The 19325-nt window shown below is 39.0% G+C and overlaps 2 protein-coding genes across 2 annotated transcripts; both read right to left on the bottom strand.

Annotated features, from left to right (window-relative positions):
- Positions 1-375: 375 nt before the first annotated feature.
- Positions 376-3294, bottom strand: LOC146460653 (uncharacterized). Its single transcript, XM_085087914.1, has 3 exons — positions 2287-3294; positions 1127-1625; positions 376-781 (listed from the first exon to the last, which is right to left on the bottom strand). The coding sequence occupies exons 1-3, from the start codon at positions 3291-3293 to the stop codon at positions 566-568; spliced, it is 1722 nt and encodes a 573-aa protein (XP_084944040.1). The 5' UTR covers position 3294; the 3' UTR covers positions 376-565.
- A 6220-nt stretch (positions 3295-9514) lies between these two features.
- LOC146460652 (uncharacterized) lies at positions 9515-17824 on the bottom strand. Its single transcript, XM_085087919.1, has 8 exons — positions 16480-17824; positions 16025-16072; positions 15361-15602; positions 14179-14646; positions 13401-13625; positions 12573-12801; positions 12201-12253; positions 9515-11504 (listed from the first exon to the last, which is right to left on the bottom strand). Exons 1-8 carry the CDS (start codon positions 17660-17662, stop codon positions 10542-10544), a joined length of 3411 nt encoding a protein of 1136 aa, XP_084944045.1. The 5' UTR covers positions 17663-17824; the 3' UTR covers positions 9515-10541.
- Positions 17825-19325: the final 1501 nt, after the last annotated feature.

The following is a 19325-nucleotide window of genomic DNA, read 5'->3' as shown; positions in this document are numbered from 1 at the left end:
TATACGAAAGAAATGTGCACGATGAACCACCTAAAAGGCAACGAGAATAACGTTTACCATTTCTGTAGGCATCATCTTTATCATCACCCAAAGAGCGCCCGGATGTCATCGCTCATTATTTTTTCTAATTGTTAGTGATGTATAGTGGTGTATATTTTGGACAAGACGTTCCGCTGCAAAAGGGAGAGCAGCTCTTTAAGTGCATTTCTTTGTTGTATTGTTGCTAAAATTTCAATTAGAAAAGTCAAAAATATGTTTCCACTGCATAGTAGAGGGTCTGAACTGGAGTGCTGAATTCTCAACTATCAGATAGAATTTTGGTCTTTTCTCAGCTATCAATTCGTTATGCCGGATCAAGGTTAACTTTTACTCCTCACGTGTTTTTGTTTCTTATCAATGGTGTCTCTCTCAGTATCCGAGCAGTGTCGAGTATCATCCGAAGATTTACAAACACTGTTTATCTTTTTCTATAAGCAGCTGGGAAGCTCCAGGCCATCATCGCTCGTTCAAGTTCATCAGGTCGTAACATAGAACAATTATGTACGGTGTATCACCAGTATAACTCTTACCTGGCTATCTTCTCCCACCACGTTGGTACCTCCCTCCCTGTGTCAATGAGGGCAATGAAAGCTAGAACAAGGTGAATTATAAAGAACGAGATCAATGCAGCTTGGACTACCGTATCGAAATCTGTGACTCCAGATAGGTCATGAAAGTAATATAATGTTTGCACAGCAATCAAGGGAAGTCCGCGCAAAATGTGTACCAGGTAGATTGCAATCTGTTGAGAGAAAAAAACAGAGATGAAACGAGTAAGGGCAATGCTTTTGTCTCCTACAGAGAATATGATACTGGAAGAGGGGGAGTAGAATGAGATAAGAATGACGAGGAAGACGAGTAGAGAGAAGAAGGATGAGGACGACACACGAACACGAAAAAAGGAAGAAATATAGGGCGAGGAACAGAACAGAATGATATTAATGATGGTGGTAATGACAATGAGGTTTATAAAGATGAAAATCTTGATGATGGTAGTGGTAGTGATAGTGGTGGTGGCTGTGGCGGTGGTGATGGCGATGGCAATGGTGATGGTTTTTGGGACAGGAGTTAAAAGGAAGATACATACCTTTACTAAAACGCATTCTTTTCTCAGCGATTTGACGTCGGTAATCATGGTAGCACCCATTTCGAGTCCAAGGATAGAGTGAAGACGACTCAGTCCTTCGAGGGAGCGATCATATTTTCCCATGTGAGACGAAAGCGCTGCAGCAGAAGTCGCCATGGCGTCTGATAACATCACATCTTTAGGCTCAACCTTGCCCTGGAACTTTGCTTCACTTGGGTCTTGGTCAAGAAGCTCGATCCCCTTAGGTGACATTGTCAGTAGCTCATAATTTTCGTCGCATTCACTGGATTGTTTCCAATGGTTGACCACCATGTTGGATAAGTACTCAGGTTTTATATCGCTCAGATCTGCTAAGTTCAAGGGTTTTGACTTCTCCGCACTATCTTGGTCATTTCGCGATAAACAGGTCCACAGAGGACAGATGTGCTGAAGTGAAATCCCTGAGCATCCCGTTAGTCCTACGCTTTCGGTATGATAAAAAGCTTTTTGCAACCTCCACCTGTGAAACAACAGTTTAATGAAATATTTACTATTTACTATTTATTTCTCGTTTTTGGTGAATGAGGAATAGTGTCAACTGAAGTTTATCAGTGGTGATTTATGTTAAATTCCTTACATTTTGGCTGGGGCTCAAATGGCATACAGAGTAAGTGAAACGCACATAAACGAGAGAAAAAGTAATCGTTGTTTTCTTTAAATCTCAAATATGCGTTAAGCAACTTTCTAACACCGGTACCTAAGTTTTTTTTCCGAGTTTGCTACTGAGTTGTAACAGCATTGAAAAGCTACAGTGCTTTTTGCTTTATCGTGTGCAGGCTGGTCTCACGGAAGCAACCCCGCTGTAATGATGCAACATTTACCTCAAGAAACAAAAAGGTTAAGGAAAGAGAGTGGCGAACTGTCCTTGTGACAACTAATGATCTAAAATGTCCGATTGTACAACAGGCCTCTTCCATAAACGATCAGAGGATGCATGGCAATTTAATTTGGGGGAAAATACCTAAGTAATCAAAGTGAGATGTGTCCTGTACGATCGAAAAAAATTCCTTTGGACCCTGTCTAATCAGCTGTCACATTGATCACCAGGAAGTTTCGTCTTCCATCTCTTTCAGCCGCACAGTGTGTACGTTTTGTAATGATACCCACCAAACACTGCTTACCTGTTGTAAACATGTACAAGTCTCTCTTGTAAGTTGGTGATAACAGGGACAATCCAAAGGACAAATCCAGAGAATAGAAGCCCCCAATGGAAGAGTGAATCAGAATATGCAACGTGACCAAGCAAGTTCCCATGGTACACCCTCCAATATATTACACAGGAATACAAGTAAATTATCAAGACGTAAGATGTCAGACTTCGCAGCAGAGGAAGAGCAATCCACACAATGACAAAAATTGGCAGGGCAAGAAATTGGGCCCAGAGAGGGATCTTCACAACAAAGTCATTGATTGTGAATGGGATGACTGTGAACACCAAAAAGCTACCGAAGGTGAACTGACTAAGACGCAGGAAGACACTAAGACGGCGGGATGACCGCTTAAGCCGCAAAAAGATGTGGGAAATGAGAAACAGAATGAACAGGACAGCGAAGAGAATGATGGAGGAATTCTGGTTCGAACCCTTGACGTCCAGGCAACGCTCAATTCTCTGACTCTTGTACATTTTAGCCTCGGCGTTCTCTTTGGTTGATGCGTAGCCTGTTACTTTGTATTCACCTGATGCACTGACGTCACAATCACTCGTGTATCGTAGTAGGTTTCCAAAGAAGAGGTCGATGATAAAGGCCAATGGGCAAGCGTAGGATCCCCATTTAATGAGTGGATGGATGACGGTCACCAGAATAACAAGGAAGAACAAAACTACTGTGTCTAAGATCCCCTGAATTGGCTTCTGCCAGTTACAGATGTAACCGCTCCTTTGAGTAATGTGGTCAAAGAAATCCTCGTGCCAATCTCTTTGGCCTTCCCCTTCTGTTCCTTCCATTCTTGCCTTCCTTTCCTCTCTGTATTTCCAGTCCAGGTAAGCCGTGCCAGTGTAACCGCCACCTGACACACAACTAAGGTTGTCTACCTCAATCCCTCTCTCCAGCAGTCTGCGCAGGACCCCGGAGCAGAATGCAGCCGATCGGATACCTCCACCAGAGAAGGCCAAGCCAGTGTTAGCCATCTCAATCTAGAGAGAAGTGATAATCATGAGTGTAACGAAGATAGCTCTTTAAAGGATAACGGGGTTTTGGACAGGCGATTTATCCTGACAGAAACGGGCTTGAGGTCCTGGAACATACAACAATTTTTTGACAACCTAGCCTTGTCAAATTTTAACTCAGGTGCCAATAAGCCGCAATTGATGGGACTCTTCTCGCCGCGTGAGCCAGTCAAGTATCCTGAACGGTGCGTACAGATGGTTTTCCCGGCGCATAGTTTTTCAGATTCTCAATGATTTAAGGGGCACTGTCACGGAGATTTTGCTGTATGTTGGCCAAAATAATCAGTTAAATATTTCAAAATAGTTCAAACATTTTACAAAGAACCCCTTCTTTAACGTGAAATTGCTCCTAGAGCAACAGGAGGAAAATATGAAATGATTTACCTGCGGAAGAACAAACTAGAATCAGTTTTTAGCAATTTCTCCGAAATTCACAAGAGGAGGTTGAAAAAGTTGCAATCCGTTTCCATTCTAGTCACCCGTAGACCAAAATGATTGATACTAGTTTCCGTGCCATAGCAGGGTTATGTTAAACAAAATTGAACCATTATTTTAATGTTCGCGTCATTACAAATTTTTTTTTGCTATTCAAAGTGACACCAAAAATAGGGGACAGTGCGCCTTTAACAGGTCTAATGTTACTAAAATGATCAAATCCAAGTAGCTACTTTCCCTTAGTCCCAGTAACCAATTCCTTGCCCCTGGACTTCAATTCTCTTAACTCACTAGCTTTATAGAGCATAAAAAATAGTACAATTCTATAAGAGAAAAACTGTAGGTTGTATGACTTCGGGTTTGGACTCGTACTTGCACTGGTCGTAGGTCTTTATACCGTGGTATATTTGTTAACAACCCCTTGTGGAGAGGAATGCATGACGTTAATTGAATGAAGTTCATTTCATTCAAATTCAAGACATTTCTTGACTAAGTAATAATCTTTGAACAATAAGCGTTGTTCCCCTCGAGTTCTGTTGTAACATTTTGCATAAATTTCTTTTGGAATTGTTTTCCTTCTTTTGACCTTTGTCTTAAACTAGAATATTCCGAGAAGAAGCAACACTTAGCGCCCTTTTATGTTAAGTGTCGATTAACATTATGTGCGTGATCCTGTAGTGGATCATGGGATACATAAACAAGGTCACGTGTCAGAGAGAGCAAACGATGAACTTTTCTTCGCGTATTTTATTGAGTATGAGTATTGTCAGGTCTTTCCTGTTTACCGTTTCCAATACAAAGTTGCGTTTCTACAATCTCGTGTACGTGTCAGCTAATTCCCCCGTGTCTACGTGTACAATCCGTGGGGAGGGGGGTGTTAAGGGGTGAGGGCGGAAGCGATTTAGCTCTCTGATAGCAATTCAGGAAGGAAAGCTGTTATCTAAAGAAACGAATATTTCAAACGACACACCAAGCGGTTGTGATATCATTTACCCCATGCAGCTAGAGACCAGGAAGGGCTACTCAATCACAAGACCTATACGGTTGTACGCCTCGTAACACGATCGTGATTTTGATGCCATGATCTAGAACAGGGTATCAATATTCATCGTGCTTTCTACTAACAGCAAGGGACGGTATTATTATGAACGTGCGGATTATTGGCTACGATTTAACTGTTCGAGAGAAAAGTTGCACAAAGAAGTCATAGAAATAAATGTTCCCGTTATCCGATCTCAACTTGTCATTATTCAAATCCGTCTACCTAGGAAAACGAATTATTCTGGAACATGATTAGCAGTAACGGCGTTCAAGACTAGAAAGAGAAACAAAAGAAATTCACCGTCCTGTCCCCATGTTCTCCTTAAAGAAGCTCTCAGCAGTTTTTTTGGACTTAGGGTAGCAGTTTTGAAATTACAACCTCGCATACAAGATAAAATTCGAGCTCCTTCATACTATACAAGAGAAAATGAGGGACAGAGAGGGAGGCTCCCAGTCCACGCCTTGGGATATGTCGATTCCACTATAGTTATAAATAGTTTTAGACGGAAAAGGAAGTTTGTTTTCCGAGACGTCCGCATGAAAGCTAACCTCGATCTGATGTGGTTAGTCAAAGCAAAATAATGGCGGACAGCGTTTAGATAAGTTTTGTCGATGAAAACGACTTCCGAAAAGTAGGGAAATGGTATTTCTGGAGCGAGAATTCACAGTGGGAAATATGCTCCACAATTTCTTCAGATTCAAACGACTCGCTGGCGGGCATATCAGATTTTAGCGAAGAAATTGAGTCCGAAACGGGCAGCGATTCAGGTGATATTTCTTCGCATGATGGTAGCAAAAGCGACACGGACAGTGATTATGTTGGGGAACCCTCGACATCAGCAGGCAGCAGGAGAGGAAAGACGTATAAAAATAAGAAACAAAAAGGAAAAGAGTGCTCTGGTGGCAAACAGGGGAGGAGTGCTCGCGTTGCCAAAAGTGAAAGTGCCAATTCGAGCAATGCGCCCAAACAAAGCCAGAATCGAAGATCACAGCGTGGAAAGAAAAAACCAAAGGCGCTCACCAGGAATGAACTCGATGAGCTCGGTAAAAAACTAGAGGGCAAACGTCCCATGTGTTGGAAATTTGTGTCAGAAAGACTCGCAAACCAGTACGTTATGAAGCATCGTCAGCTTATTGAGGAAATTCTTGATGATCGCTACAATGAACTTCGTGATCTAGTACACCATATGTTCTCATTTTACGTACAACTCGTTTCAGAAATTGCAAAGGCCGTTAAAAAAGACAGAAAGGCTCACTTGTCATTGCGCTGGGTGAAAAGTTTGAACAGCTACCTGGATAGTTCATCCAATAATTCAAAGGTATGCAATGCAGTGTTCCACGATTTGGCAAGTGAATATTCATCGAGTACGATTCGAGCAGTTACAGGCATTTTGCATTCCCTAGTTTATGATTTTGCACAGACAGAGTCTTACAATTTTTCTCAGCCGCTTGATATTCACCAGGATATTACACCTGAGGATGATGTCGCCTTATATCGAATGTCTGGTGCAGCTCTTTGCCAAATGATAAAACTGAGAAAAGATACTTTATCAGAAAAGAAAGGAAAAAGAAAAACGACACCTGACAGTAGAAGCCAAATGGAAATGGAGCTCGATTTTCTCATTAAGCTGAAAGAAACAGACAAAAGCCATGTTCCAGAGGCTCTCAATATTCTTGATGAAGGTCATTTGACCTTTGTCAAAAAAGAATTTCTAAACTTTGTAAGAGAGGCAGATTTGAATATCAGAGAATATGTGAATGAGCGAAGCTTAAAGAAACACAAGAGTAACTTTTTGGAAGTTGTACACTTCAATGTTTACAATGATGAACAATTGTTGAAATCATTCAAATGGTCAGCAGAGAAGTGTGGAGCATCAACTAAGGATGTCAAGTCTAATGTGATTGACAAGGTGTACAGTGATATGCTTCACAAACTGTGCAACACCAGAACAAAGGAATTCTTCAGAGGGAAATTTGAAAAGGACTTGGCCACATCAGGTAAAGTTGTAGAAGCTGACCAATCCCTGAGAGATAATCTCAAAACATTTAGCGTTGCTAAAAAGAGATAGGATATACCTGTATATTTTGTCTAGAGAGGAAGTGGCAGTTATGCATACATGTGTACACGTCATCGGCTTTCTTCTTGGGTCAACTCCTAGTAAACCACAGGCCACCTATTTGGTGAAGGGGAAATCTTACGAGAGGAATTCCCCTGGATTCCATTTTCCAGTGCACACAGTTATTGACAATTTAACTCAATCAGTCCTGTAAATTTATCTTGTACCCTGTTAATCCTCCGATGAAGTTTTGAATTGTCCTACCCTTACAAACCCCTTATGTATGTTCGTTAACATGGCAGTTCCTGTGGTTCCCAAGGTCATTAACATATTCCTCATTAACATATTCCTTTGTTTCCCAAGCACCAATCCTAAGAGGAACCTGCCAGGTGATGTGCATAATTAACCTTTTAAGCCCTATGGTGGGGACAAAAATTCCCCATAACCCTTTAAGCCCCCAATAGTGATCAGCCTCTTGTTTCTCCTTACAATATCACTACATAATCTGACATACAGGTCATGAGAATAAAGGAAATGATCACCAAAGATAAATTGTCTTGATGTTGAAACAACTTCTCCTAACTTGTCTTAAAAAATAAACAAAGACCATTGAGGAGAATTTTCATGTTGATACTGGGGCTTAAAGGGTTAATTGTCTCCATACATTGCATATGTTACTAGACAGGATAAAATATTCAACTTCTAGACAAATTCCCAAATGGTTATCATTTTGGTCAATTTGCATGACTTGTTTGGTGGATTATGTATTGGTTAAGAAAGGAGAAACTTGATTTTGATCCATCTTGGGATTCAAAGACCCAAGGAAATATCTCAAACAAGCAATTTTAGATGTTCTCAGTTGTTTTGTTACATTGTAGAAGGTCAAGGTTTATTACCTTCTGATCATACATGTACATAATTTATATATTAAGTTGTGTAATATTTTCATTTTGTATGTACTCAACTCCTTTCTTTCCTGTTGTTCAATAAAAATCTGCCTAAATAAAATTTTGCACTTTATTCCTGTTCTACAGTACATCTATTACAATATTGGAGTATTTTGTACATTAAAATATTGGGTCTATGGATGGGGAATTAAAAGTGATACAGTAAACATCAACCATTGAAAAAACTCTTTAGTTAGCAAAACGTGAAAAGTTTTTGGACATCATGTGTGTATGGTATAAAGTAGCATTCCTTACAGTGACAAGAGTAATCTATTATTTGTTACTTTCACATACTAAAACAAGCCTAGAATTTTTGATCCCTGCTTGTTAAAAAACTTAAAGTTTATGGTACTTGACCTCTTCACTGTTATTGCAGAGACCCTATCATTTAAAATAATTAAGTATACCAGACTTGTAAAAGCAAAGACTGTAACTACATGCACATACATGTACTAGCCTGCGTAGGCTGGCGGTATTGTTAGCGCGTGCGAAAGAAAGTTTTGGCAGTCACTGAGGAGCCGCTAGAAGTGAGTGGCGAAGTCCCTCCCCATTCCCCTCATGGCTTCGCCGCTCGCTTTTAGCGGCTCCATTGGTACCGCCAAGACTTTATTTTGCGCGTGCCTACAATACCGCCAGCTACGTAGGCTATACATATGTACACTTGTTTACCAATACATACTTTCTTGTTGTTTAATTCGTTCAAGTTTATTTTTTGACTGGACAATTCAGCTATTAGTGGTCCTTCAGTTGTCCGATATGCATTCTACACAAGGAATGATAGTGCCATACCATGGAAAAAATTCACAACAGTTACTGTACGTGCATCCAGAAAGGAACCAGTCTGAATTTCTCATTCTCAACTTGCAATTGTGTGTTCTAATATTACAAACCAGTTATATCAGAAGCAATTCTAACTATAACAAACTTTTCTGATACTAAAGTAAACCTATAACAAAATGTAAAACAAAATGTTATGTACAATAAACCTTGGCCAACACCACTAACTATGCCTTAGGCAGTCATGAATTTTAAGCTGAACAAGAAGTCTATTTAGCGTGCATTTCCAATAATTGATGTTGGGTGAATAGTTACAAATGTACAAGGCAAAATCACCATTGACCACCAGCCCTCTTCTAGTGAAGACTGAATATTGCATGCTAGAACTATAAACATATGAACATGGATATTTGCTCCTTAGAGTTACATGTACCCCGACTTCTCCATGGACTTACTAAAAGGCACAAATAAATCAAAAGAAATAAGAATTGTTTAGTGAACCAGCTAGCATTTCAACCCTAGTATAGTAAGCACCATATCAATTAGAATCTACATGCATTGTTGGAAGCTAATTAAGCCCCCTATAACTGTGTGTTATGGTATTACAATTTTGACAACTACAAGTATAAGGGTTCGCACAGGAAACAAACAGTACTGTAAAATGTATACCCTAGAAACTAGAGATACAAAAATGCTGTGAACAAAAGTTTATATCCTTAGGCTAGCTTATGCGATTTATTTCCTCCACTTGTTTGGCTACTGTATCATGCACATGCACTGTCTGAAGTCACCTCTGCATCAAGGCAACCTCTATGAATATTTGTTTCTCCTAAAGCATGTATTTGACTTTGTGTGTTTCCCCCAGAGACCCTTATATTTTTTGTGATCCTATAAAACATACGTCTACAATGTGAGTTTTACAAATGACACCAGTTTTACAGTCGAACCAGGTCAAGCGTACCCCCCTAGACTCTGTTAATGGATCGATTATTTGAAAATTGAATCCATTAGTCGTTTCAAAGAATGCATTCATTCATTCATTGTTAGCGCGGATCAAGTTCAAATTAAAATTCGATTCCTATTGGCTTTTAATTTGAACATTGATCTGCGCTTACAGTAAAAGCAATACCCTTTAAAATTCAAACTACAATACATTTGAAACAGCTCGTTCGTTCAAACTGTTCCCGCATGTTGTTGACACGTTCATTATGCAAATTCGGTCATGGCAAGAGCACAAAGTCAAGCGCTTGCAACTGAGTCGGGCTGAAAAATTCCAATTTATCTTTCATGTATAGCATTACCCACCTTGTAGCATGAAAAAGTATGGTATATATTTTACCAGACTGTCCATTATACCGCGAAGAATAGCGAAACACATGTGCCGAAGGTCATAGCCATTGTCGAGGGTTAACTGAAATGAACATCTTTCACTGTGAGTTCGCATACTTTCCGCTAAATTAATTTGCATATACCTCAAAAAGAGAACCGCTTATTACGATAAAACGCTTCCAATCCTTTTTTTTTTTTTTGAATAACTAACGGAATAAACGCCAGTGCATAAATGTAAAATGTCCATTTAGTGATCATTAGTGAGTTTAAACTTAACCGACAGGACCCACTTACACCATGCCCGGTTGAAAATGGCGAATTTTCTTTCTGACAGTACGCGTTGACTGCTGCAAGTCACGAGAAATCTGGTTTTTGGAAAATACTATTATATAAATCAAGAATTTCCGCTTCGAATATGTTGAGGGGGGTTTTCCGGCGGGCTTTCTGGTTTTCTGGTTTCCTGCATTGTTCGTATAATCCAATCAAAAATCGAATTTTGATTTGAATACTTGAAACGACTAACGCGTTCATTTTTCAAATAATAGATTCATTAATAGAATCTAGGGGGGTACGCTTGACCTGGTTCGACTGTAAAAGCTGGCCCAACTGGCTCGGCAACCTAGTCATGTACAGTCATATGTAACAAATGTAAGGGTGCATAAACCTAAAGATCCATTAAAGTATTTCTGGACCATCTTGGAAAGCCATGTCACAATATCACTACTGCTAGTCTGCCCTGCTGGTGCATAGCAGATGATGGCTCCATACTGACCATGAGTATGAGAGTCAACAATGGCAAAGGCCCCAGTCTCCCAGATCAGAAGTGCCACACTTTCACAGCCTGAGATGAGAACAGCAACTTGCCTTTGATGACAGGCCGCTCGAGTTTGCAGTGACTGGACAAGGGGTGACAAATCTCCAGAGCGCAAATCAAACCCGATGGGTTGATCATAATGAGCAATGTGCAGATCATTTCCGCAGCTCTCAACGGCATCTTCAATGTCAAGGTTTCTGGCCTCCCCATCAAAAAGAAGGTCATGAAGAGCATTACCCTCAACCATTGAGTCAACAATAACTTCAAACCACTGACTTGGTAAGATGCTCAAGGTTGGCTCTGTCAGGACAAGTTTGACAAACTGGTATCCTACCAATGACGCAATGATGGTGCATGCGTTGCTCCCTAGACGTCCACCAATAGTTGACTGACTGAGGTTTGCTGAGAAGCAGAACTGCTTCATCTCATTAAGACCAAAAGGATCATAAATCAGTCGCACAGAGTATGACATTCTTGAGGCCTCACTACTTGATGTAACCGATCCAGACACCAGGATGACATCATCACGATAACCACGCTCTGAATTGCTGTTGGTGATAACCTCTCTGCCAGTAATGACTCTTCCACGAAAAGATCCATAGTTGCTCGCAGAAAGGTTTCCACCAGCAGTAAATTTCAGGACACTAAAAATTGATTCAATGGCACTCCCATTTATTTTGAGTGGGCTGATGAAATAATCAGGATAGGCTGCAATGAACCACTGACTGAAGTGCAGGAAGCCATAAACCATAAATCTCAAAAGGTCCCAGGTCTGCAAAAAAAGATCTGGATTACAAGTCTTGTTTGTGTAAAAAATTATGGTAATTTTTTGGAATGAGCAACACATTTGAAAAGTAATATTTCTTGTAAGTGTTATCAGTTGTATTTCTGAATGTAGAACATGGGAACACCTTTTTAAGGAGTATTATCTAGAAATCATTTTGAATTTAACCGGGCCAAGATCTGCTGGTTTATTAAACTCTTAATTGTTGGGCAGATTAAAATAAATGGAAATGTGAGTCAGGTAAGAACATTCCACTCTGTCAACATAATGATCAACCACATGCATGCAGATGGTATCTAATTTCGGCAATGGGAGAACAGGGTTTTTGATTATCAATTTTGCAAAACGATTTTGATTTGTTTCATCCAATTACTTTTCTTAGTTTGGACTAATTTACACCCTCCTACTGTGTAGAACTATTTTAATATTATCTAATTTGGTCTGTTAATCGGTACAATGGTATGATTTGAATAATTGGATTTTTCTGTTGACTTAAGTACATGGGCGCTGCATGCTGAATACACAGTCAGGGTCTATGACATACAAATTGTATTCAAGAGTGGACAGTTTGAATGCCAGCACTGGCATTCAAACAAATATTGACTGCGAATTAAAGAAACAATGGGATTTCAAGAATTTTGTTGTCTTACAGTGTATGTACCATAATTTTTTACATCTTTCTACCTGCCAGGCTAAGAACTTGCTTTGTCTAGCTTGCTTGGTGTTATTGGGATACTCTGAAGAATGGAAAAAAAAAAGGAAACTTAATTAATTTAATTAATGTTTAAATGTGAATTAATATTAAGATCTATATGTCATATGAATTATATGTACTACAAGTTTTCCCTACGCTAGCTGATACTATGACTGAATGACATATGCATCATACTTTACAAAACAAGTCTCTTCCTTCCTGTTATAAATCAACTGACTTTTTATGCATTGTCATCAAGCCAGCAAAAATACAGTCGGTTACGTACAGAGAGGACAGCAAGACATTAGTTGAAATCACTCCATGGGATTCCCTGAGAGAAATTTAAGTCTTAGTTCTCTCACCAGTGCCTTGATGACATGTGAACCAGTCTTTAAAGAAGCTGAAGCCCTTCTCGATGTTTTCAAGAACACGTTGGTGTTTGGGTGAAATAGTCATATGGCTCAATATACCCTTCTCAAAGATGAGGTGGCAAGCCTCCAAGTAGTTACTGGTCATTTCCACCATTGATGTATCAGCAGGCAATGGAAGCTTCATTGCATGTTCTTGGAGAGCACTGATCATGTATCGTTGCTAAGGGTACCGCCAAAAAAGTACATTGAAAGAGAATTGAATTAGTACATGCTAACAATACCAGTGAAGTCTCTGAATAAAGAATGTAATGGCTGTATAATTGAAGAGGTGCCTGGAAAAAAGCCCTAAGTGACTTCTGATAAATTGCTAGATTCTCCTTCCAAATTTCCATGCATTCGCTTGAGAAACAAAAGGAGAATTTGACCTTACGTCAAAAGTCACTTAGGGCCTTATTTCACGCACCCCTTCAATTATACTTACATGTGTACAAAAACTATTAAGTACACAGTGACTGATTAGTTGCAAAGAGGCCAATTTCAATTAATAATTTTTAAAAAAATTATCTAACACAAGGCACATAGATTTGGGGGACTTAAACAAAGAAATTTTACAAAGAACTTCTGTTCATCCCTCTAAGTTCATTGGATTCCTAATTGTTTTATTCTCCCAAGCCTTGGTGTGACATTAGAATTTTTTTCATTATTTAATCGAAATGGCTTATTGTCACACTGCATTCTTTAATATCTTGATAAATATTTAAGTAAATTAAGTCTCACAAAAGCCATCATCAGACCCTTTTAAATATCTTCTAATTGTACCTGCATTATCTTTGCTGGCAGAACATTCAAGCGGGTCCAGCTATCTCGGTGTACAAAGCTGTACCGGAGTCCAGGAACTCTTCTGGCCAAATTCTGTTCAACTCTTTCCTGGTCACGCTCATACTGATCAAATATTGGTTGCCAGCCAAACTGGATACCATCTTTTTGGAAAGATTTGGTACCCCTGGGTCGAGAACTGTACAGGGCAGCAATATTGTTTTTGAGCTGTGAAATAATAACAATAGGACATTAATATTAAACTACATACCAAACGACAAAAAATGTGTTTTAGTCGCACGTTGCGATTGCCAACCATTACTTTCAAAAGTTTTCATTTCTTCATTCGCGAAGTCTAACTTAGAAATTGGTTCCATTGCAATGAATCCCTATGAGACCTATGAAGTAATGTCACTGTACGTAATATTAGACTATCATAAAATTTTGTAGATAAGTCAGATGAAAGGCACTGATCCTGAAACACATCAACATTCACACAGAGAGAATTAAGATGAATAGTATGAGGAATTCTCTGTATGCAATATGCATGCCATAGTCAAGTAATAATTTGCATTACATTACCCATGGGAGGGAAGCTGTTTATGTTAAAGAAATAGAGAAGGAGCAATAGAACATGTATATTAGACAAAAAACAACGTCATAGCTGATGAGCAACTGTGATGTTGACAAGGTGTGTATCTACATGTACAGTACTGTATTTTACCCAACAATAATTTATACAAATTAAGAATTAACACAAATGTTTCATTGTGTTAGTTACCTGGTGAGAAGGGCAGATTACCACAAATACTCGCTTGTCCTCACTATCCTCATATGGATTGTCAAATGATGCTGAAACAGCAAATGGGTCTTCTCCATCAGCAAGAGGCAGCTGCTCATGTTCATAGCCACAGAGAAGCTTTATAAGGGCTAGATTCGATGAGGCTCCATCACACACCAGCACCCGAACATGGAAATTGTACAGAGTGAAAGCCTGGATTGTCCTCATGACACACTCAAGTAAAAATTGGTGGTCCCATGAACTGGCACAAGTGAAATAGGGCCCAATGACATCAAATTGTGATGTTAGATCTCTCCACAAAAACTGCAAGATGTACGAGGTTTTCTGCTGATCGAAATCTTCACCCACACTCATGAACACATCATGTAGCCAAGGAAGTTCTTCTGGACTCATAGCATAACCTCTAATGGTTGAATTCATCGAATTCCAAACAATCTTGGACTGCACCTGTGTGATCAGAGTGTAAAGTGTCTTGAACAAAATGGTAGCCTACTCAGAAATAATGACAACCTGAAACAAAATTTTCATGGTACATATATGTATCAACAATTGAAGACGTGGTACGTGGAATAAAGCCTTAAAAGGGACTCTTGATCTCCCCCCAACTTCTCCTTTATTAAAAGAAGGAAGAAGAAGGCAATTTGCTAAGACAATGTAACAGTCTACTTAGGGCTTATTTCCACGCACCAATTCAATTGGGTCACATATACATGGATACTTGCATGATTCTTGTTGAAAGCAATATAGCAAGATTGAATGCCATTATTCCAAAAAGGTGCCAGTTACTGACAATACATGTACATCTAAACAAGGTTGTAACACTTGAAGGAAAGAAAATTTGCCTTAACTTTTCACTGAATGACAATCACTCAATCAATCAATCAATCAATCAAGCAATCAATCAATCACTCACTCACTCACTCAATCAATCAATCGACTCAGTAATGCAGTCAATCAATCAATCAATCAATCAATCAATCAATCAATCAATCAATCAATCTTCCACCTAGAAAAGTAAACCTTTTTTCATTTTTAATTGCCAACTTAAATTATTCTCTCTGATATTCAAAAAACTTTTGATTATCTCTTTGACATTTCACCAGTCTGGAATCAATGCTTAACATTCTTCCTAATCATTTCAATCTCATGACATCTCCTGACCTTTGTCTCGTCGAAGATGAGAACTCCAACACCCAGTGGTCTCTTCCTTCCAGATTCAACTTTTTTAGCACAAAATTGTTCATACACTTGACTTTGATGGGCAATATAGCTCTCATGAATCCCTGGCTCATCTGCATTCTTACTGACAATTCGTTGCAGTTCTTTGCAGCAAGGTAGCTGGAGGATGCCAAGACTTCTAACTGCACGAAATGCAGCAGGACTTCTGGTGTAAACAGCCAGAGCTACATGTAAACAAAGCACACAATAATAATTATAATTAAAAACAATGCAAAAACTCCAGGCAAAACTGTCCTTCGATTTTTTAGAGGGGTATAATTTAATCATTGATTTCATGAAGTAGTTGCCTGGGATTGCAGAAAATCAAAACACACCAAACATATCAGTATTATGATTTGTCAGGGATGAGAGAGTTGGTAAATCATGATCAAGTTTGCATCCAACAAGACCACTTGTAATAACTTTATGTTTAAAATAAATTACACAAATTATCATTTATTTTCTACCAGTTTCGTCATTTCGCCTTCAGTCAGATCTGCTGCGAAAATAAATCTTCACACAGCCATTTTAGGTCTGGTATCACTTCTTTTTAAGTTAGTTTTATTTCAAATGTTGTATATAAAAACTATTACTCCGGAAAACCCACCAATTCTGATAGTTGCTGATGACCACCTGTTGCCTTGTTTTCCAGTTTCTAAAAAACAATGGTTAGAGTATTAGTAATATGTTGCCAACGTATTTAATTAAGAATTACTCACTCACAGAAATTACTTACTAGTCAGTCTGTGGCAAATGAACATTTTCTAATACCAAAATGAAATTTACACTAAACTTATGTAACACTTGATTTAAAACCTTTGCAAAGACGTGTGTTGTAAAAACTAATAAGATTTAGCCCTAACAGCTGCTTTTTTATGAATTTACACTAAGTCTTACGTCAAGATATCTAATTAAAAAACGTATGATGTTGGAGAAAAGTGAAGGACATCTTAAAAAGGAAAACACGAAGTTGTTCAGACCGAAATAAAACCTCTAACGCTCTCGCTGCTCTTGATATGTAATAAAAATAAAATGAATTATAGCAGTTATGTTTAAGCCTACCGTTCTTGCGCTGATCTTTGAAAAAAGCTGCTTTTTCCATTTGCCACATTTCACGAATAACAGCTCCGCTTCCAGGTTTGTGGCTGTCAGCTTCGTTGAACACTTTAGCGAGGCCTTCTTGGCCTTCCTTGCAGGATTCCAAACAGTTGATGAGTGTTACCAGCTCGCTGTTTTGTTTCTCATTTACTGCCACAGAGCTCCTTTGGATCATTCTCTCAGCTATTCGGCGATAATTTTTCCTCTCTCTCCGCACATTCTCCTGCCGCGCTTCCTGACTTTTTGGGCTCAAAACAGACAGTCGTACCTTAGATGAGGCCTGTTGCCTTTGCAGTCGATCATTTTCGTCAAGGCTTTTCCTCTTGTCCCGCAAAACGAGCATTTTCCTTCGAACCAACTTGCATTCGCCACACACATCAGCCACACTCTCTGGCATTCCCTCGCTCAACTGCTGCTTGCGGGGTTTGTGCCACAACTTACATTTAATTGCGCTCACGTGCCGCCACGGCCAAATTTCTTCTTTGACATTGGAAGGTTGAATGCGTATGTCCGATATTATGGCATCGTAATCCACTATACCAGGACACATTGCAAACCCAGAATTCACTCGTATTTTTTCGACCACACGTTCCACAGCCACCTTGTCTCTCAAATCAATTTTTCCTTCCTCGAGTGTTCTGTAAATAAAAACTTGAAACTTGTAATGTCCAGAAGGACTGAACAGTAATCGAACTGGCTGGAAACTTCCAAGGTCTTTCCTGTAACTCTTCTCCTTTTGAGGATAAACGCTAAGAGCTGCACTGCTTTGATGACCCGATATTGCTTCAAGTTCGCACTGTAGCGAACCGTCGAGGTGCGAGATGCTGGTTTCGAGTTCTTTTAAGATCTGCACTTCGCTGGATTTATTAAGCTCTGCGAGGGTATTTTCATACGACCGTTCTTCGGCCTGCTTGCATCTCTTGGATAGAACGGATTTTAAAGCTTTTATAGCAAGTCTTGGACTTTTTCTTACTGGCACGTGTTCGCCGTACGGTACATCTTCGATCTTCCTCTTTCTACCAGAAGAACACCCCTCCTGAACATTATCGGGCTTTTCACAGGTTATTTGACTTGGGGCCCTTTCAATACTATCACCTACATTGATGCCGAAGTCTAAACGTCGGTATATTGTGCGTGGAAGGGGCATATTGAATATTCAATAGCCTTCCACGCAATCCGCCATTATTTTCACTGACAGCCTCAGATCGACCCTCAGATCGAGGTTGTACTTTGTGCGGACGTCTAGGAAAACAGAATTCCTTTTCTGTCTAAAACTAAAAATAACTTTAGTGGAATCGACATATCCCGGCCAACGCCCTCAATGTCCCTCTCTGTCCCTCATTTTCTCTTGTACTATATCATAATTTCAACATATGATCAAAGTTTATTTTCTCACCGGTTTCTAAGCAACAACTATTACCATAGCAACGGTAGCGCATTGCCTCCCATTTTGTACATAATGTCGATTTTCTCGAAATCTATTCAGACACTTTGTGGCGAAACTTTAGGATTTAAACCACTCAATCTAGACAACTTTTACGCAAAATTAAAAAAAATATGTAAGAGCGTGTTCAAGTAAATAATGAATAAATTTTTACGGGGTGATTTGGTTTATTTCCAATTTTTTTACCAATTTCTCGGGCAAAATAAAACTTGGCACTTTATCGTTTCCGTTAAAAGGTCTTTCCTCATAGCAAAACATTCTAAATGTATATTGAGCTTCATAGGTGTCTCCTATTTTAAGATATTTATGTTTGATAACAGATCAGGCGCAGATGAATAAAAAAGTTCCTACTTTGCATAAATCGAGATATCTTAAAGATACCCCCACAGATTTTTCTGTTAAATTACAAGCGGTTAGAGTAAGAATTCTTTTCGATATTCACGCAAGGTTTAGGCACAAAAAACAGAAACCAATGTTAGATAAGAAGGCTGAATCTTGGTCAAGTTTTAGTCGTTGTTCGTTTTCTCCGGACAAGAGTTTTATTTTGTTTGTTCCGGTCTATTTCACTGCTATTCGCGTGTTGTGAATATTTATGATTACGTGAAGTCGTGCAAAAGGTAAAATTTAAATATATGCCCCCGTCTCCGTCGCCATGGTGTTTTCGTAAGATGGGCTATTACTAGTATGAACCCACTTAATATAATACTACAAGAAATAATAATAAATGTATCAGTAAACTGGATTCTTCTCCACACAAGTGACACAAGTAGGTGCATAAAGAAAGAAATTTTACATGGAGACCAAAGTTTCAATTAGTGCTTAAAAGTAATGTTAAACCAAATAACTTTTAACGACGATTTTCAACGCAACATAGCACGCAGACAACTTTTAACGCCAAATGCCATTAATCCATCAAAAAACTAGTCTGACAGCCAAAGCGTAAAATACTCGCCAATGCCGTTAAATGAACACTGTGAGGGAGATTTTGCTGTATTTTGACCAAAACTACTCAAACATTTAACGTAGAACTTTTTTTCTGACATGAAATTGTTCGTAGAGCACCGGGAGAAAATATCAACTGATTTCTTCAATGAAGAACAAACTATAAACCTGTTTTCTGCAATTTCGCTAAAATACACTTGAAGAACTTGAAAAAAATTGGACAATTTTTTCAAGTTGTAATCCATTTCCATCCAAACCATCCGCAGCAAAAGATAACAAATGCTAGCTTATGTATAGTCGTAGGGTAATTGTTAACAATACTGAACCATTACTTTAACATTTCCATCGATACAAATATGTTTTTACGCTATTCAAAGGCAGACTAAAAACTGGTGACACAGCCCCTTTAAATACCTGTTTCGTG

Source organism: Pavona decussata, unplaced genomic scaffold (genome assembly GCF_977016875.1).
Source record: "Pavona decussata unplaced genomic scaffold, jaPavDecu1.1 SCAFFOLD_209, whole genome shotgun sequence".
Taxonomy (NCBI): Eukaryota; Metazoa; Cnidaria; class Anthozoa; order Scleractinia; family Agariciidae; genus Pavona; species Pavona decussata.
Note: the sequence above shows the minus strand (reverse complement) of the source record. Positions and strands in the feature narration are given on the sequence as shown.

Coding starts and splice junctions, on each gene's coding strand:
- LOC146460653 (XM_085087914.1), bottom strand. CDS start 3,293: ATGGCTAACACTGGCTTGGCCTTCTCTGGTGGAGGTATCCGATCGGCT. Junction 1,626..2,286: donor CTTGTACATGTTTACAACAG/GTAAGCAGTGTT, acceptor GTTGTTTCACAG/GTGGAGGTTGCAAAAAGCTT. Junction 782..1,126: donor AAGAATGCGTTTTAGTAAAG/GTATGTATCTTC, acceptor TTCTCTCAACAG/ATTGCAATCTACCTGGTACA.
- LOC146460652 (XM_085087919.1), bottom strand. CDS start 17,662: ATGCCCCTTCCACGCACAATATACCGACGTTTAGACTTCGGCATCAAT. Junction 15,603..16,024: donor ATCAGCAACTATCAGAATTG/GTGGGTTTTCCG, acceptor GTTTACATGTAG/CTCTGGCTGTTTACACCAGA. Junction 12,802..13,400: donor TGCCAGCAAAGATAATGCAG/GTACAATTAGAA, acceptor CGGTACCCTTAG/CAACGATACATGATCAGTGC.